Below are 19701 nucleotides of genomic sequence, written 5' to 3'. Positions count from 1 at the left end.
CCTATTTCTGAGAACACAAATGAATCCCCTGTTAATGTCCTCCACCTGCATACAATTAAATGCAATCAATATGCAATTGACATTACCTTCTCTCTTTAAATAAAAAAGTATATATATATAACCAAAATTTCAAAACAAAGACCCCCAATTCTGCACATTGCGAGATAGCCATCCTCTAGGACCCCTAATAATTTTTAATTTGTGTATTTCTTTTTGTAAAACAATCCAACAGTTGATTACTTGCGTGCACTCATTTAATTCACTATCAGTACTTGCACTGCGTTTTCTTACTTTCTACTCTTTCACCTCATTCTGCTGATCATCATCCTGAACTTTCGGATCAATATTTAAATCTGCACGTCCCACAGTTGTCATATCCCTCCATCCATTGGACCCTATGGACCCTTCTGGAATATCTGTCACCCGAGTACCCATTCTAGGCAGTTGTCCTGTGGATGTGATAGCTCTGTTGTGTGTGTCATGATCACTGACATTACTGCCACCAACTCTTGATAGAAAGCTACTGCCTTCTGTTCCTCCGAACTCTCATCACAAAACACATGGAGAATTTTCTCCCCGTCGTGGGGGCTGAGCGGGAGTGGGCGTGCAGCCGATTGCATAAGCGCAGAAATCTCAGGCACGGAGCTGCCTCGGAGATTATTTTCTTTATCAAAACTTCAAAAAAATATATCAAGTTATTCAGACATGTCCCTCATGTGACAGTGTCACATGAACTGGGACATGTCAATGAATTTTAATTTAAAAATTTATTTGATTTACAAAACCTTCATGAAACCTCATCCTCCCTTGGGTGAGGTTTCATGATAAATGCGAAGGCCGCCTGGGATCTTCGCCTGCCCGCCAACCTTAAGTTTGGACGGGCAGCCCTGTTAATTATTTAAATTACTTTTTAAATGGCCTTAATAGGCCTTTGACAGTTCGGGTGCGCAGCCGACTCTGGTGCGTGCCCGCCGAACTGAAGATCGGAATGACACGTCAACACGTTGGGGGACACACCTGATGTCACCGCGTGTCATTTTACACGTCGGCGAGTGGGGCCCACCCCTGTGCGCCGACCAGAAGATTCAGGCCATGAGCATTTGAGGAACTATCGACTTCTATTGATTGCTCAGAGTCCAACATTTGTAATTAATTCTGATTTGATTGCCATGTTTGATAAGCACCATCTTGCCTTCATGACCTGTTTGCCTTACATCACCTTTTCATTCACTACAACCTTCTCTCTTTAATGGTATACCAGATTCCTAAATTAGACTCTATCTCATATGGTCTTAAGATGCATTGGTGCTCTCCAAATTTCCTGAGACCTTAACCTGAATGAAATCCTCTTTACTACATGGAAAGCATTTAAATGTGCAGAAAAAAATTGAATTAGTTTAGTACCTTCTAGAGCAGGAGGACTATCACATAGAACAGAAGGTAATTTGGGATTTTGCCCATAGAAACTATATCCTCCAACTGTCTGGATTCAACTTTTTTGAATGAACAGCCCATGCCAGGGTGGTTGTCAAATTGCAGACTGGTTGACGAGCTAGAATTTTATGCAGTATTTAATTGATCACTGCGCGATTCCTTTTGTTGAAGTCTATTGCTGAAAGGACTTTCAGTTGTGGTATTCATGACTACATCTATTTCCCTTTGCTGCTACCCAAATTGAGGTGCGCAATTTCAGTGTGGATCAGGAATTGTATCTGCAGCTTTTCCTGACCTCTATTAGTGCATTGCACAGCACATTTTACCCACTGAACAAACTGACTTTTTATTTTCTGCAGTTTTTTTCCTGCTGGTTTCAATTATTTAACAACTGTGGGACTTCAATTGCATCACTCACCTATAATTCTTGGGGGGAAAAAAACATGTCTGGCATCTGGGTGGCTTATATAAGTGAGTGCTGAGGAAGTCTTTGTAGAAGGGCAGAAACAGCCAATGAATATTCAAAGTGTTAAAAATGTCTAATGTAATGACTTCACCACTAGGCTTTAGTTCCCTTTAACAAGTACTGGAAACTGTTCCTGCTATGTGTCTTGAGCCAAGACACAATAGTTAGAGCAAAGACGCAATAATTTGACTAAAAGGCTCAAATTCAGTTTCTTTTTTGGGAGATGGGGGGTTTCAAACGATGTCATAAAGAAACAGTGAAGCTTATTTCCTACATTGCAATGCCACTATGCTTCTGAAAGTGCTTTACCTTTTACCTCTAGAAGCTGCACTATACTATTATCTTGCTGAGAGTCTCAGCATTCTAATGCATAGAAGGGTACAAAGTTGGGGCAATTACTTGATAGAGATCCTCTAATCAAACATGCCAGAAGATGTTAGGGCTTGTTAAGTCTTAGTTACTGCCCAATAACCTCTTTTTGACATTGAAAGTTAACTTCTAAACATGTGAAGTCTCATTCCTTTAAATTTTAATTATTAATTGGGGATTTTTCTAAATTAAATTTAAATAATTTTTAAAACCTATTCTTTGGCTTTTCTATTGCTCTACCTCCCTTAATCCTATCTTTTTTCATCCCCTTTTATTTTGCTTTCTAGACATGATTTGACATTGAATTAACTATTATAACTTACATTTTCTGGTTCAGGCTCTGCGTGCCTCATTAAGGATTCTTCAATTTGATTGAGGAAACTACTGTTGCTGGCCCTGTTCTCACAGCTCCTAGAATCCCTGTAGAAGGCTTTGTGCTGTGCTGGATTTCCTGCCGCCGCAAGTTCCATTGCAAAAGCCCATAGAAAGTTTGTGGGTCATTGCAAACATAATGAATGGCTAGCGTCGTTTGTTTGCTGCTGACCGCAAATTCCGGGCCAATATATTATTCTTATTCGAAATGTTGGTACGTGCCCCTTATAAGGCTTCAATGAGAAGAGAGTTCCAGATTTCTGTTATCCTTTGTGTGAAACAGTCCTTCCTGATTTCATTTATAAATGGCTTTGCTGTAATTTTAAGATTATGCCCCCTTTTTCTAGATTCTTCTACCAGAGAAAATCTTTATTGAATCCTTTTAACATTTTATGAACTTATAGACCTCAATTAGATTGCACTTCGGCCATCTGAATCCAAAGGGAATACAACCAAGTTTATGCAGCTGTTCTCAAGATGTAATGCTTTAAGACTTGGTATTTTTGTGAATCTGTGCTGTATCCCATTTACTGAATGCAGTGCTCCAAATGGGGTTTGACCAAATCTCTATACAACTGAAGCATCACTCCCTCACCTTTTGTATTCCAGTCTACTTGAGAAAGAAGGCCAACATCTTATTAGCTTTTTTGATTACACTTTATACTTATACTTGTGTTTAGTGAAATGTATATTGCATAACTAAACCCTTTTGCTCCTCCAGATCTCCTAGTCTTACATAGAAACATTGAAATTAAGAGTAGGAGTAGGATACTTGGCCCTTTTGAGCCTGCTCCGCCATTCAATATGATCATGGCTGATCCTCTAGCTCAACGCCATACTCCTGCGCTCTCCCCATACCCCTTGACGCCTTTAGAGTCCAGAAATCTATCTTTCCTTCTTAAATATATTCAGCGGCTTAGCCTCCACAGCCTTCTGTGATAGAGAATTCCATAGGTTTGCCACCCTCTGAGTGAAGAAGTTTCTCTTCATCTCAGTCCTAAATAGCCTACCCCATATCCTGAGACGGTGACCCATTGTTCCAGACTCCCCCATCCAGAGGAAATATCATCCCTGCATCCAGTCTGTCCATCCCTGTCAGAATTTTATATGTTTCAATGAGATCCCCTTTCATTCTTCTAAACTGCAGTGAATACAGGCCTAGTTGGCCCAATCTCTTCTCATACGTCAATCTTGCCATCCCAGGAATCAATCTGGTGAGCCTTCGCAGCATTCCCTCTATGGCAAATATATCCTTTCCTTTGGTAAGGAGACCAAAACTGCACACTACTCCAGGTGTGGTCTCACCAAGGTCCTGTACAGCTGTAGTAAGACATCCTTGCTCCTGTACTCCAATCCTCTCGCAATGAAGGCCAACATACCATTTGCCGCCTTAACTGCTTGCTGCACCTGCATGCTTGCTTTCAGTGATTGGTGTACAAGGACACCCAGGTTCCTTTATACATCAACATTTCCCAATCTATCACCATTTAAATGATACTCTGCAATTCTGTATTTCCTACCAAAGTGGATAATTTCACACTTATCCACGTTATGCTGCACCTACCATGTATTTGCCCACTCACTCAACCTGTCTAAATTGCCTTGAAGCCTCTTAACATCCACCTCACTGCTCACATTCCCACCAAGTTTCGTGTCGTCAGCAAACTTGGAAATATAACATTTGGTTCCCTCGTCCAAATCATTGATATATATTGTGAATAGCTGGGGCCCAAATACTGATCCCTGTGGTACCCCACTAGTCAGTGCCTCCCACTCCGAAAAAGACCCATTTATTCCTACTCTGTTTCCTGTCTGCTAACCAGTTCTCAATCCATGACAATATATTACCCCCAATCCCATGTGCTTTAATTTTACGCACCAAACTCTTATGTGGGACTTCATCAAAAGCTTTTTGAAAATCCAAATACACCACACCCACTGGTTCTCCCTTTCCTATTCTGCTAGTTACGCCTTCAAAGAACTCCAGTAGGTTTGTCAAACATGATTCTCCCTTCATAAATCCATGTTGACTTTGTCTTATCCTGTTGATATTTTCTAAGTGTCCTGTTATCATGTCTTTAGCATTTTCTCTAGTACTGATATTGGGCTAACTGGCCTGTAATTTGCTGGTTTCTCCCTTTTTTAAATAGTGGGGTTATATTTGCCACCCTCCAATCTGTCGGGAATGTTCCAGAATTTATAGAATTTTGGAAGAAGTCAACCAATGCATCCACCATTTCCGTGGCCACCTCCTTTAGTACCCTGGGATGTAGATTATCGGCCCTGGGGATTTATCGGCTTTCAGTCCCATTAATTTCTCCAACACTATTGTTTTAGTAATACTAATTCCCTTCAATTCCTCCTCCTCACTAGACCCTTGCTTCCCTAGTATTCCTGGGAAGTTGTTTGTGTCTTCCTCCGTGCAGACAGAGCTAAAGTAGTTGTTTAATTGCTCTGACATTTCCTTGTTTTCTATTATAAATTCTTCCGTTTCAGACTGTAAGAGACCTACATTTGTCTTCACTAATCTTTTTCTTTTTACATCATTTTTCTTTTTACATACTTATAGAAGCTTTTACAGTCTGCTTTTATGTTCCTTGCCAGGTGTTATGACGTGGCAGATGATGTGTGCCAGGAGGACCAAATCCACAAGGGAAACTTGGTTGTGCTATTGCAATGGTTTTTCAATTTGTATTTATTACAAGATGTGTGCACCGAATTCAGAAGTAATAAGTTCACCAAGATCTTTCGAGATTTTAAACATTTAATTTTAAATATTTATTAACAAAACATACAAGATTTCAAGCACATACAATTACTTACTACTATAGTAACTTCTAAAATTCCTAATTAACCTGACACTCTCTTTAAGGCAACGGTTCAAAATAGATTTTAGATTTAAAACAGAATTAGCAAATCAACACAATACCCACCTGACAGTAGAATTCCAAATGGCTTTTCCCCAGCTTCTGTTTTGTCACATTGCAGACTTTTGCACAAATGCTGGAGGCTTCATTAAGGCTATTTCACACACTCATGTTAGGTCTTACATGGCCTTCTGACACAGCTTTTTGTTCTTTTATATATGTGTCTCTATTTTTAATATGTAAATTCTATTGTTCCATATGCCTTTGAAAATATATCCTCCTCATAATATAAAAACTTTCATGTTGCCAATAAAATGTCAGTAACCTTTTGGTAAAATAAACACCTTCCTTAGCTTTGCTCATCTGGCTAGTTGTAAACAGACCAAGATCCTTTTGAAATCCAAATCCCTTCATTTATCTTAAAAAAAAAGCAAATTTCCTTCACACCTTACATGCTAAGCCAGCAACAATGTTTAGTCATTAGCATGTCGAGCACCTAGCTTCTTTTGATAATTTCAAACTTGCAGTCTACTTGACTCCAAATGTAATTAAATCACACACAGACCCAACTATACTTACCCCCATAAACCTACTTAACAATAAACCAGAAAAATATTATGAAAATTATTATACTTCCATCATACAAGGTTATTCCCATTCTCTTATTTTTCCCCTCTTAATCAATCTCTTGGTCCTCCTTTGCTGAATTCTAAACTGCTCCCAATCCTCAGGCTTGCTACTTCTTTTAGCAACTTTATACAACTCTTTGGATCTAATACTATTCTTAATTTCTTTTGTTAGCCACGGTTGGGCTGCTTTTCCTGTTGTGTTTTTGCGCCAGAAAGGAATGTATAACTGTTGCAATGCATACATTCGATCCTTAAATATTAGCCATTGTCTATCCACTGTCATGCCTTTCAATGAAGTTCCCCAATCTATCTCAGCCTACTCAATCCTCATGCCTTCGCAGTTTCCTTTAAGATTTAGGACCCTAGTTTCTGATCGGACTATTTCACTTTCCATAAAAACAAAAAGCTAAAAGCTACTGCGGATGCTGGAAATCCAAAACAAAAACAGAATTACCTGGAAAAACTCAGCAGGTCTGGCAGCATCGGTGGAGAAGAAATCAGTTGACGTTTCGAGTCCTCACGACCCTTGCTGCATTGTTCCAGTGAAGCCCAACGCAAACTGGAGGAACAGCACCTCATCTTCCGACTAGGCACTTTACAGCCTTCCGGACTGAATATTGAATTCAACAACTTTAGATCTTAAACTCCCCCTCCCCCCATCCCCACCCCGTTTCTCCCCCCTCCCCCTTTTTTTGTTTCAATAATTTATATAGATTCTTCTTTTCCCACCTATTTCCATTATTTTTAAATCTAATACTAAAACTTTGTTAGTCTTTCCACCCCACCCCCACTAGAGCTGTACCTTGAGTATCCTGCCTTCCATTCTGAATTAGCACTTTTCTTAGATAATATCACCACCTTCAACACCTCTTTGATCCTTTTGTCTGTGACATCTTTTGATTATCTGCTCCTATCACTGCTTGCTTATCTCCACAATCACCACACCCTCAACTTCTCTCTCCCCCCGCCCCGCACCTTAGACCAGCTTATATTTCACCTTTCTCCTAACTATACTCAGTTCTGCCGAAGGGCCATGAGGACTCGAAACGTCAACTGATTTCTTCTCCACCGATGCTGCCAGGCCTGCTGAGTTTTTCCAGGTACTCTGTTTTTATTTCACTTTCCATCCTAATGAAGAATTCTTTCATGTTATGATCACTGTTTCCTAAAGGACCCCTCACAACAAGATTATTAATTAAACCCTTCTCATTGCACAACACCAAATCTAGGATAGCCTCCCCCCTAGTCGGTTCCTCGACATACTGGTCTAAAAAACCATCTTGTACATACTCCAGGAATTCATTTGCCACAGTGTTAATGCTAATTTGGTTTGCCCAATCTATTTGTAGATTAAAGTCACCCATGATTACTGTAGTACCCTTGTTTCATGCATCTCTAATTTCCTGTTTAATGCCTTCCCCTACCTTATCACTACTGCCTGGAGACCTATAGACAACTCCCACTATGTTTTCTTCCCTTTGTTGCTGTTTAGCTCCACCCAGACTGATTCTACATCTAGGTTTTCTGAGCCAATATCCTCCCTCACTATTGCACTAATTTCATCCTTAACTAACAATGTCATGCCATCTCATTTTCCCTTTTGCCCGTCCGTCCTAAATATCGAGTACCCTTGTATATTCAGTTCTGAGCCTTGGTCACCCTGCAGCCATGGGGAAGACTTTCCCCACGTCGGCCCACAAGACTGACCGCGATTTCACACTGGCTGGCCAATTAACGCCAGCCAGTGTGAAAGGCGCACTAAGAGCTTCAGCGCTGCCAGGGTGGGAACAGGAAGGGTGTGAGCACTGAAATGTGCACGTGTGTGGGGGAGTGCGCACTGACAGCTCCCTGAAGGCACAGAGTTGCCTCAGGGAGCTGACGGATTTTAAATACAAAAATAAACTTTTTACATATGAGATAGACGTCACCACATGTGACTCAGTCACATGAGAGGGACATGTGAAAAGGGATGTTGAAATATTTTTAGTTTTATTTTAATAAGCGCTGGAAACCTCATCCTGCCCGTGGGCAGTGAGAGCGCAACCTAATTAAATTACTTAAGGGCCTTAATAGGCCTCTTAATTGTCAGTGGGTGCACAGGTGAAAAAACATGAAACCTCATCCACTGGTGAGATGAGGCTTCATGAGGGTTTTTAAATTTTAATGAAAATTTGCAATAAAAGCTATGGACATGTCCCAACACATGTGACAGTGTCACGTGAGGGGACAGAACAGGGAAAATTTTTAAACTCCTTTTATTAAAAGTTTTAAAATGGAGCTGATCTTCCTGAGGCAGCACTTAGCCTCAGGGAGATCTGTGGGCACTTTCGCGCACATGCGAGCTGAGGGAATCACCCCCCCCGCCCGCCCGCACAGGGGGCACACAGCGCTTCCTGGCAGACGTCACGCTGGGCAGGCCTTAATTGGCCCGCCCACGTAAAATGGCAACATGCCCCTGACCGGGGGTGCCGATCGGGAGCGTGCCTGCTCCTGCTCTTTCCCCTCCCCAATGGGGTGAAAATTTTTCCCCATGTCTCCATAATCGCAATCATATCGTACCCGTCTACTTGCACTGTTAACTCATCTATCTTATTGCGAATGCTGCCTGCATTCGGATACAGTGCTCACACTTCCCAACATTGAACTCCATAGTTTTTGCCTACTCACTTAGTTTATGTTCAATTATAATTTCCTGCTCCTACAATTACATGCTTATACTGCAACATCTCTGTGAAGTAGCTCTGAGTTAAACATATTTACCAAGCCCATGCTTTTACCTTTTCTTTGGTGTTGGGGGATATGCTGTTTTACACTGCATAACGTATAATTTCCCAACCAGGTCACTGAGTTATGGTTGTCCATTGTTCAGAGTCTTATGGAAGTTCTCGTGGTATTCTTGGCTTTAAGTATATGATTTGATTAGCAACAACAACTTGCATTCTTATAATGAAGTTGTGCAATGTCACAGAGGTGAAAGCAAACTCTTTGTGCTTATTTGTTATGTTTTTGTTTATAATGAACTTGTATCTTACCCTTTTTAAAATTCCAGAAACCAGAGAAAGATGATAGGGAAAATGCTCTCACTTGGCATTAAGATTGGGATGTGGCTTTAGTAGTGCTGGGAAAGTGATCCTGGAATATGGGAATAGTGGGTTGATAGTGTGTGAGAATAGCAGAGAGGTGTTGAGTGTGGAAGGATAAGATCATGATCACTGGGAGAGGGGTTTGTGGGGAATCTTTGGGGGAAAAAGCCTGTCAATTTCATTCAAAAAATCTTTTTGAGCCTGAAGAACCACCATTCTGAACAGAGCATGTTAACTCCTTGTGGACTGATTCTAGTTTTATTTTTCTTATGAATTGTGCCTTTTGAACATCTTACTGCATCTTTTGACTTTCTTATATTACTTAACTGTAAGTGAATTTGACTAAATAGTTTTGGTACATATGCATTGCTCTGGTAATGTATTATTTTCTGCTTTCAAGAGAGAGGTGAAGTATCCCATTCCTTTGCCCCGTGAGTAATATACCACAATTGGATTATACTAACTTGCCCAGCCACAAATTGGCTATAAATTCTGGGTTCAAAAGCTGTTATTGGAAATGTAACACTTGTACGCAAGAGCAAGTGTTGAGAAAATGCAAATCCTGTAACAAAGCACCTTCTTTTCACTTTTATTCATTTTGGTTATTGCCGTTCATTTTTGTTCTTGGCACTACATCAGGGTTTCTCTTTTTTTTGAAAAAAAAGCTTTTTGCTTCTATTTTCTAAAGTACTTGAATGTTGTATCTTTCAGGCGAACATATGTGGGCAGCATGCCTGGCAGAATAATCAATGGCCTAAAAACTGTTGGAGTGAATAATCCGGTGTTCCTGTTGGATGAAGTAGATAAATTAGGAAAAAGTCTACAGGGGGACCCTGCAGCTGCTCTGTTGGAGGTACAAAATAGGATATTCCAGAATTTAGATTACACAATGACAGATATGGGCAAGAAGTATGGTTGACCTGTTGGCCTGCATTGAACAATACAAATGATAATAAGAAACAAATCTTTGGCAGAGAAGCTTTTATTTTTCTTGGCTTAAATGCAAACGTTGAGTTCCATTGAAGTTTCAAAACAGAAGAGCCTGTGTTTTCTCCTTTCCTACTGAGTTTCCTTTCTGCACACAATTTGCTGTGTATAGGTTTACAATGCTTCTTATCAAAAACATGTAGGAATAGTGTATAGCCGACTGGAAGCTGTAGGTCAACCTTTTTAATTTGAAAGGTTCTAAACCATTTACATTCTTCCTCTGTGCATTGTAGGAATTTCTCCATTGCAGACTGTTTGTTTCTTTTGGCTTATGTTGAGGTTTCACATTAGCTTGTCTTGAGCAAGACTGTAGCTATGGTGGGCAGGGTGGGGGCTACAATTAGTGACAAATGTTGGACAGAATGTCTCAACAGGTTTGTGTTGCACTTAGTATCTCAAGTATTAAGACATTTGTATCTTACTAATCATAGTGCTTACTGAAAAAGGAGGGAGATCAATAATGCATGTTCAAGTCTCATATCTATGCCCCAGTTGTCATATAACACCCAGCAAAACTACTTAGGCTATTATTTAAAAGCAATTTTATGATATTCCTGTTCAGGGTTTTCCCCATAGTGGTGGTTGTGACTACATCTAGATAGAAACTAAATCAATAATTGAAAGTGTATTTTCCTTCTCAATAAAGCATTAATGGTTTTCCCTGGATACAACCACCGGCTTTCTCTTGGCTTAAGAGTGAGCACTGACAGTTTAATGACTACAAATGCTATTTTTATGAGTTGTGGGGACTTGTTAAACAACTTTCCTCTGCTACTAGCTCAAGAACGTAGTCTAGCAGTGGTGAAAATTTAAAAAGTAGAACAAGTTGAGGAAGCTAACAATATGGTTGGGGATTTTTTAAAATCTGAAATGCTTATTTTATAGTAGCTTGTCAACATTTTATTCTCCCAGTGCTCTGTAAAGTGTTTGTTATATTTTATCAGAATTTATTTACTTCATTTATCTTCAGGTGTTGGATCCTGAGCAGAATCATAGTTTTACTGACCACTACTTAAATGTCTCCTTTGACTTGTCCCAAGTGCTTTTCATAGCCACAGCCAATACTACTGCTACCATTTCCCCAGCCTTGCTCGATAGAATGGAGCTCATCCAAGTGCCAGGTAAACAAATCCTAAAGTGTTTCAAGTTTTGAAGCCAGAGTTGAAAACTTTTTAAAGAAATGGTCATTTTCAGATACTATATATCTTAACATTTAAGATAAATTACATTTTGAGAGATTTGTCTAGAGAACAACAATTTCTATATAGTAGCACTGGTATAAAGCAAAACTTCACCGGTTCTCTGTGGCTCCTTTGGGTTGGTGGAATTTTTTAACTTAATTTAAAAAAAATGCTAGAGAATTATCTGTGCTATCAACTCTCTTATCATTATAGAGCTGATTCTGTGCTATCAGCATGGGGTGGAGCAAGGAGCATTAGTTTGAAGTTGAGAGACACAGCCCGTTGTTTTCATTCATTAATAGATGGAAAGTCATAGACTATGTTATAATTTCTCATAATGCTTCCTTGCATAAAACTGGCCCTGTAGATTTAACTGTCTTTCAGAAATTGATGAGTAGGAATTTGCTTGCCTTCACTTGTTTTTAGCTTTATTTTCCAAGGCCTGAGGAACATGCAGGGGTGGATATTATAACTTGGGTAAACTAACTATGCACTGATATAAAGAGTTACTAGATTCAAAATCAGCACATGTGTGGTATAATAATTTTCTTCTCATTCTCCATTTAATTGATGTGACATATAGGCTATAGGAAGCTGCTACCTTAAATGCCTTTTTGAAATGTTTACTGATATAATAAATATGTATTATAAGAGCTATCAGTATATTGTCAAATTTGAAGTTTGAGTCAATATGATTTTAATAAGTTGAAGTAAATTTTTGCACATGACATTGCCTACTTAAATTTTAATATGCATAGGCCAGTAACTATTCAAATTAACTTATTGCATACTCCTGTTACCTTAGGGGTTGTCTTTTGATGTTGATATTTACAAATCAAATGCAAAGTTGGCTTATTCACCATCAGTTGTATTCCTGCTGTTGGTAAATGGTAAACAGAAAAAAAACTACCAGGCTGAGCACACAACAACAGCAAAAACTTGCATTAATATAGTAACTTTAATGTTGAAAAATATCCTAAAGTGCTTCAAGGAAGCATGAAATAAAAATGCACAGCAAGTTAAAGGAGGAGATACCAGATGATGTGACCAAAAGGTTGATCAAAGAGGTGGTTTTTAATGAGGGCTATAAAGGAGGGGAAGGGAGAGACCAAGGAGCTTAACCTTCAGTGGTGGGTTGAAGGGATGGGGTGATGCACAAGAGGGATTGGGTATCAAAATGGAGATGTATTGGTGGAGATAGAAAGCATGGCTGAAGCACTGAATAAGTACATTGCATTGATGTTTACCAAGGAAGAGGACTTTGCCAAAACTACAGTAAACGGGGAGGTTGCTGGGATACAGGATAAGACAAAGATATAAAGCAGTTATAGTCCATTTAATTTAGTATCAGTGGTGGTGAAGATTTTAGTTTTCTCCAAGGCTATTTTTCTAACAGCCACTTGGGAAAAGCATGGTCTAATAAAGGAAAGCTAATATGGATTTTCTAAGGCCATGTTTTGTTTGACCCGGGCTGTGCGGTTTTCAGGGTGGGCTGGTTCCTGTCAAAAGTTCGCATTCAGCACTCCCGACTTGGCCGACTCCATTACGAAGGTAGGCATCTCCACCTCCTCTGCGATTTTCATGGAGTCGAGCCAGGTTATTAAAGAGTTTGTGGTTTGTTGTGGACTCCTCCTTGTTGTGGACTCCTCCTTTAGAGGAGTCGTGAATCCTGGTCTGTATGAGGGGACGTTCTTAAAACCCTCTCATGCCCCCTATGCCAAGCTCTGGCACTTCCATCCCCATTGACCCAATGTATACTTTCTAGCACCAATGAACCCTGTAGTGTAAAGTGAGATGTATAAAAGAAACCTTTGAAAGAAGTCATTCATTGAGAAGTTTCTCCTATTGAGGAAAAAAAAGTCTGAAGTACAAGCTAATAAAAATGTCAACCATCCAGGCCCTTTGAAGTTTAAAGAAGCACAAACCCTTGAAAACACATAACTTGTGTAAACAAACATTGTAAAATTGACCACAGAGATCAGAGAGCCTGAGCTGTCAATCAAACAATATTTCCTATGGAGAGCAGGTGTTCTCATATTTTAGTAGCTATCTAAACCATATTAGCAATATATTATAGTGCAAAATTAGTATGGAATTGGGTTTGCATTACATAAAGGAGCAATACAAATTGGAATTCTGAGGTAAATAGCAGAAGCAATAAGAATTGATCATTTTAATGTGCCGATATATATTAAGTTGCTTCCTGCCGCGGGAGCCACTTGCATTATTTTAATTGGTTGATTCCTCAAATTTTAGGTTATATTCAGGAAGAGAAGATTGAAATTTCTCACAGACACTTGATTCCTAAACAGTTAGAACTGCACGGACTAACACCTCAGCAAATTCAAATTCCCAAAGAGGCAACTGAAGGTATCATCAGCAGGTCAGTGATGTTTGAAGTAAAGCACTTCTTTCCAAAACAAAAGTCTTTTTGGTCCTTAGTTTATGACTAAACTTTTCCAATTTCTGGACAAAAGCAATAGAAATCTTTTACTATATCAAGTAGGGTGCTGCTTTTTTCTTTTCTTTTTCATGAAATTCCTATATCAAGCTAAATTAAAGAAGCTGAGCAAGAAGTTGGGGACATTGCACAATAAATACCTACGCTGTGGTAGAGAGAATCATTGATCTTCTCAAGATGCGCTTCCAATGCCTGGACCATTCAGGGGGCGCACTCCAATATCCCCCAGATTGTGTGTCGCTGATAGTGGTTGCATGCTGTGCTCTCTACAATCTGGCGCTGGGAAGGGGGGACGCAGTGGTGGAAGAAGATATAGACACGGATGCGCCGGCTGCACACGATGAGTCCACTAGTGAGTCCAAGGATGAGCACACTCAGGAGAATGCTGAGGGGGTAGACGCTGACCCAGGCATTCTCCAGGGAGGCAGGGACACCTGTGAGGTTTTAATCCAATGAACCTTCAGCAAGCCCACCACAAATGGACCTCCATCACACGCCAGGGCTGCAGACTCCATACTCGATACCTGAGAACAACATCTGCCTGGTTAGGAACATTAACTGTGTGTCTTGCCAATAAAGCTTCAATGACAAACAAGTCACTCATAACATCATGGGTTCCCATCCACCTGAGTCACATATGAAGCATTTAATGAATTCACAAAATAAAACAGAAAAGAAACTTAATGCAAATGTGTTCAGCAACACACCAACTTATAATCAACTAATAGTGGGGCAGCATTAAACTACCAATGGGAAGCCCGTGGTGTGCCTAAGGTGCCTTAAGTTTACGTTTTCGGGTGCTCCATCTAGGTGTGTCTCCGCCCCCCCCCCCCCCCCCCCCCCCCCCCCCCCCCCCCCGCCCTCTCACTGGCACTGGCATTCGAGACAGCCTGCTCACTGCTGTCCTGTTGGCCTCGATGACCTCGGCGGGCGTCCTCTGACCCGTGGAGTCTCAGATGGCTCCGCCTGGGAGGGAGCAGCCAGTTCCACGGCCGGCATTTCCCCAGTCGCTGCACCCTCATCGGATCCCACGGTCACTGGCAGAGGTGGGGAGGAGCTGCTGCCCTCATCCAGAGTGCCCTGAGAGGAGCCCACAAAGACAACGGGCAGCTCGTGCGCCGACATGAGGTCGCTTCAGACCTCCCTGCTCACCATTGATGGATACTTGGTGCCTAATCCATTTCTCACACTGGCACTGACAGCTGAGGCCAATGCCGCTGTGAGGGCTTGCAGGTCTGAGCACAACCCCAGGAAGCCCTGTTTGTTCTCCTGGAGGAGCTTCTCTACAAAAGTCGCCACTCTCTCCATGGAGGAAGATGGTGCTCGGCCATGAGAGTCATTGCATTGGTGCTGCTCCGCGTGGACTCCTCCAGCACAGAGACCATGCCATGCATAGCCTCATGTATCTCTGCTAGATCCTCCCACAGACCCTGCTGGATTTCCAGCATCTGCTGCCTCACGGATGACTCCAGAGGCACATCATCAGCCACCAACTGAGCATATGCCTGGCCCCCTGCAGTCCTCTGACTGCCGGCGCCATGGGCACTCTGTTTCCACCTGCACCTCAAGCGAGTGTGAAGTGCCCTCACCGCTGTACCCCGGGACATTAGCCGATGATCTAATTCCCACCGAGGTGCTAGTATCTGCACTGGTGCCTGCCTGGCAGAGGTGATGTGATGCTGGTGCTTCTAATTGTTCTGGGCTCTCAGTTGTTAGAGGTGACCCCTCTGCCTCCTCCTCCTGGCCCTGCTCCGGTGATGTTGAAAGGAAGAACAAGAATGTTTGGTTAGTTCAAGTGGAGATGATGTCAATGTACATGCCTGGCCCCCAGATCAGTATGTGCTCATCCTTCCATAACCAATGGGAAACCCATGCTGGAAGCTTAAATCACTGAACATTTAAGAGTGGAATGGTTGCTGGGACAGACATGGTGACCTCAGTGTACGGCACTCTTACCTCCCCCAGGCACCCCAGCCTTACCGCCACCAGTGGACCAGGGCACATGGTGCCTCTCCAGCGCCATCGCCTCCTGCTCGTATCTGGTGATTATGGCCAACTGGGCCTGGCCTCCGCCAATCGGGTCTGCTCTGTGGTGTTGTGTGCAGTCTTCTCCTGAACAGGAGAGAGGAGGATTGATTAGTCCACCCTGTACCTGGATTGCTATTGCATCCTTGCCACCCCCACCTGAGTGAAACATTGCAGGGCTCCAGTGAATCGTGACCCTGCAGTTGCCACACACTCACACCAATAAGCCAGGGCTGACCCCCTCCCCCCACATGCTGCCTCCATCACCTTTGCCACCCACACGGTTTCACCTTGCAAAGCAAGGACACACACACACATGGAACGCCAAGGGCAGCAGATGGATGGATGCCCCGCCACCTGAAAGCTCCCCTCCCAACATGTCAGCAGCCTTACTTTGACATGTTTTGGAGTTCCAGCACTGCACCTAGGTGCAGATCCTTGAGGTAGCCCCCAAAACAGTACTGTGGGTGTCAGTCTACCACATGCTGTGGGTGCAGAACACATCTCAGCACAACAGCGAGGAACACATGCCATGAATGATTCAATGCAGTAACTACACTCGGGTTCGGGGGGGAAAGCGTACCAGCTGTGTTAAATGACCTATGCCATCACCCTTCCTGAGCGCTAGAGGTCATTGAAACGCTTGTGGCACTGGACCCAGGTGCGTCGCACCACGTGGGAACTAACTATTTCTGCCACCTCCTCCCAGGCATGTTTGGTCATTTGGGGGAGCCTCCTTCTTCCGTTCCTGGAATGAGGACCTCCTGCCATGCTGCCACCTCCTTGAGGAGGACAGCAAGGCACTCGTCAGAAAAACGAGGGGCACAGTGCCCTCCTGCCCTACCCTCCTGCCTGGCCTGCTCACCTGCAGCGCTCTGGCTTGCCATGTTTCACAGCCTTTGCAAGGCTACAGGAGCAATATTTAAACAGGCCGCTGGGTCACCATTGGACCCGGCGGTCATTGCAGTCCCGCCGCCACGCGCCCATTCCTGGCTGTCCTTGGGAGCCGCGTTTCACGCTGAGTGGGCCTTAATTGGCCCGCCCACGTAAAATGGCGGCGTGGAGCCTATCACCTGCTCCCTTCATCCCTTCTTGCAACTTCTTGATTGTTTTTATATCCTTCTCAATAAAGAGGTTCCCATAAATGGACTTAACAAATTGTATTAATTCAACAAAATCTGCTTGGCCTTTTGAATAGAAAACCAAGGATTCTGTTTTCCTTCTCTACAGCTGATTATGTAACTCTTTCGAGTTATCAACAGATCGCATGTAACTCTTTCGAGTACATTCACAGTTCTTGGTTTCCGGGAGTGGGACATGAACCCACAACCTTCTGACTCATAGGCCAGCTGATTATGTACTTGTACCTTTTTAATACATATCAGCATATGGAAGTCCTGTGCTCCTGTATTCATCATTTTCATTGTTATGACAGTTGTGAAGAAAAAGTGGATAAAATATTGGAATGCACGATTAGAGTCTTGAAAGAAAATTCTACAAAAGCTATGCTGGGCTTGTTGTGTACAGTGTTAGCCCTCATGCTTCAAAGTGGGCATACTGCTTAGAAACTAAAGTGTACTTACACGCACAATACCTTTCATTGGCATGAAAACTCATTGCTGGAAGTACTCAACAGGTCAAGCAGCATCTGTAGAGAGAAAAACAAGGTTAATGTTTCAGGTCTGTGACCTTTTCATCAGAACTGTGAAATGCTAGAAATGTAATTGGTTTTGAGCAAATAAAAGAGAAGAGGGTGGGAAGAATAAAAGGGAAGGCCTGTGATTGGATGGAGGGCAGGAGAGATTAAATGACAAAAGATTTCATAGTGCAAGGGGAGTGGTAATGGGACAAGGAAAGAAACAAAAAAAGGTGTCTCTCGAGGAAGTGTGAATGGGTAGGGTCTTAAATAGTTACCATCCAAACATGAAGGAAAAGAAATAAGACAGAAACAGGAGGAGTAAAAAACAAACCAACAAAGAAGCAAAACTCGGGGCAGAGGTTATGATCAAAAACTGTTGAACTCCAGCATGGACTCAGTGGGCTAAATGACCTCCTTCTGTGCCGTAATGACTGTGTGACTCAGTGTTGAGTCCAGAAAATGCCCAGTTGAGAGGTGAGGCGTGTGGTTCCTTGAGCATGTATTGAGCTTTATTGGAACTCTAGTAGGCCAAGGACAAAAAGGTCAGAGTGGGAGCAAGGTGGAGAATTAAAATGACAGGTGATTGAAAGCTTGGGGTCACATTTGTGGACTAAATGGAGGTGTTCCACAAAACAGCCACTCAGTCTACATTTGATCTCCTTAATGTAGAGGAGACCACATCATGAGCAGTGAATGCAGTATACTAAATTGAAAGAAGTACAAGTAAATCATTGTTTCACCTGGAAGAAGTGTTTGGGGCCTTGGACGGTTGCACTTTTTCATTTTCACCTACTGATATTTTGTTAGCTTCCTGTTCCTTAGTAAACACAGATACAGAAGTCTCATAAAATATTCTAACTTTGTCCTGCACCTCTAAACATATATCACCGTTGTTCGTAATAAGCTCCACCCTGACTTTTACTACTGGTCTTGTCCTATCCTTGATCTTTTTAAAATTCTTCTGACTGTAGGAGAATAAAAGGTTCCTGGAAGCAATTGTGAATGTCATGGCAGAATGTACATTGAAACTTAGTGCCAAAATGTAATGGAGTGCAGATTTGACCCAAACCTTCTGAGTTTGTGTTCTTCACCACATTGTGCACACTGGCAGGCAGTCACATTTCATTTGTAGGTCAAATGGGTTTATTGGCGACACTGGGAGGGAAGAAAGAGGGTGTGAAAGAATGAGGATTGGAAATGGCTGAGATCAGTGGAATAGGGAACGACAGGGGTAGGAGAAGGAGAGGAAGATGAGGAAGGGCAGATGATTGAGGAAAGGCTGGAAGAAGAGGGTATAATTGGACTGGCAGGGTGGCTTGAAGACTGCAGGAGTCCCACATGCTTTTAATCTAATTCTTATGGGAGAACAGTGTAGTGTTAAAACTGTTCAGCTGAGAAAAGGTCCTTGATACATAAATTGCTCACTGAAATGGTGGAGATGGTATTGGTTACCCATACTTAGAAAGAACTTGTCCTGCAAAGGGCAAGTTGCTCAAGGATAAATAATTTGCTCAAAGGTGTTCATGCTTCAAAACTTGTTCAGCGATGCATGGTAGGGCATCATGATGAAAACGTTGCTCATTGAAGGGCAGATTCAAGGTTAAAATTTTGGTAACGGTGAAACTACTAAGAAGCACAGAAATGAAACAAAGCAAAATGGTGTACTATGAAATGGTACCAATGAAATTGTGCCAATGCAACTACAGTATTATACTCAGAGGTATGGGATAGGATATGGATAACAGAGTTTTGGATGAGCAAGACATGACAACCCAGTACTTGAAGGTAGATATGCTGTTTTTATGGCAAATGTTTCCAGTGCAAAAGCCAGAGGGAAATATAGGTCTCTGCACAAACTGTTGACCTATTGTGTAAATGTGCCAGGGTACCAGCTTCTGTGGGAATTCTGCTACTTGGTTGCTGCTTTCTTAAGGAGCAATGCAATCATAGAATTGTGACCTTGAACTAGGATTTCCCCTCACAGCTTGCTGCTGCCCATTATGATGCAGCAGCTTGTAAAGGCTAAGCTATTTAAAATCCCAGATGGAAACATTAAACAACTGTCATAACCTATATTTTCAATTGGTATGTTTTGACTTGCAGCTCTGAATTTAGGAATAAGACCACCAATTCTTGAGAGGTTTTATATCAAACTAAATGAGACATTTATTAACTTACAACCAATTAA

The 19701-nt window shown here is 42.0% G+C and overlaps 1 protein-coding gene across 3 annotated transcripts in view; it reads left to right on the top strand.

The window, feature by feature from the left end:
- The window catches only part of lonp2 (lon peptidase 2, peroxisomal), a 115871-nt gene that overhangs the window by 24670 nt on the left and 71500 nt on the right, over positions 1–19701 (top strand). For all 3 annotated transcript variants that reach the window (XM_078544323.1, XM_078544322.1, XM_078544324.1), the window contains exons 8-10: positions 9932–10073; positions 11178–11328; positions 13645–13771. In XM_078544323.1, the coding sequence (XP_078400449.1) occupies positions 9932–10073; positions 11178–11328; positions 13645–13771 (420 nt within the window). The remainder of the gene's footprint in view (positions 1–9931; positions 10074–11177; positions 11329–13644; positions 13772–19701) is intronic.

This window comes from Cetorhinus maximus, chromosome 6, assembly GCF_964194155.1.
Source record: "Cetorhinus maximus chromosome 6, sCetMax3.hap1.1, whole genome shotgun sequence".
Lineage (NCBI taxonomy): Eukaryota > Metazoa > Chordata > Chondrichthyes > Lamniformes > Cetorhinidae > Cetorhinus > Cetorhinus maximus.
This window is presented reverse-complemented; position numbering and strand designations above follow the sequence as displayed.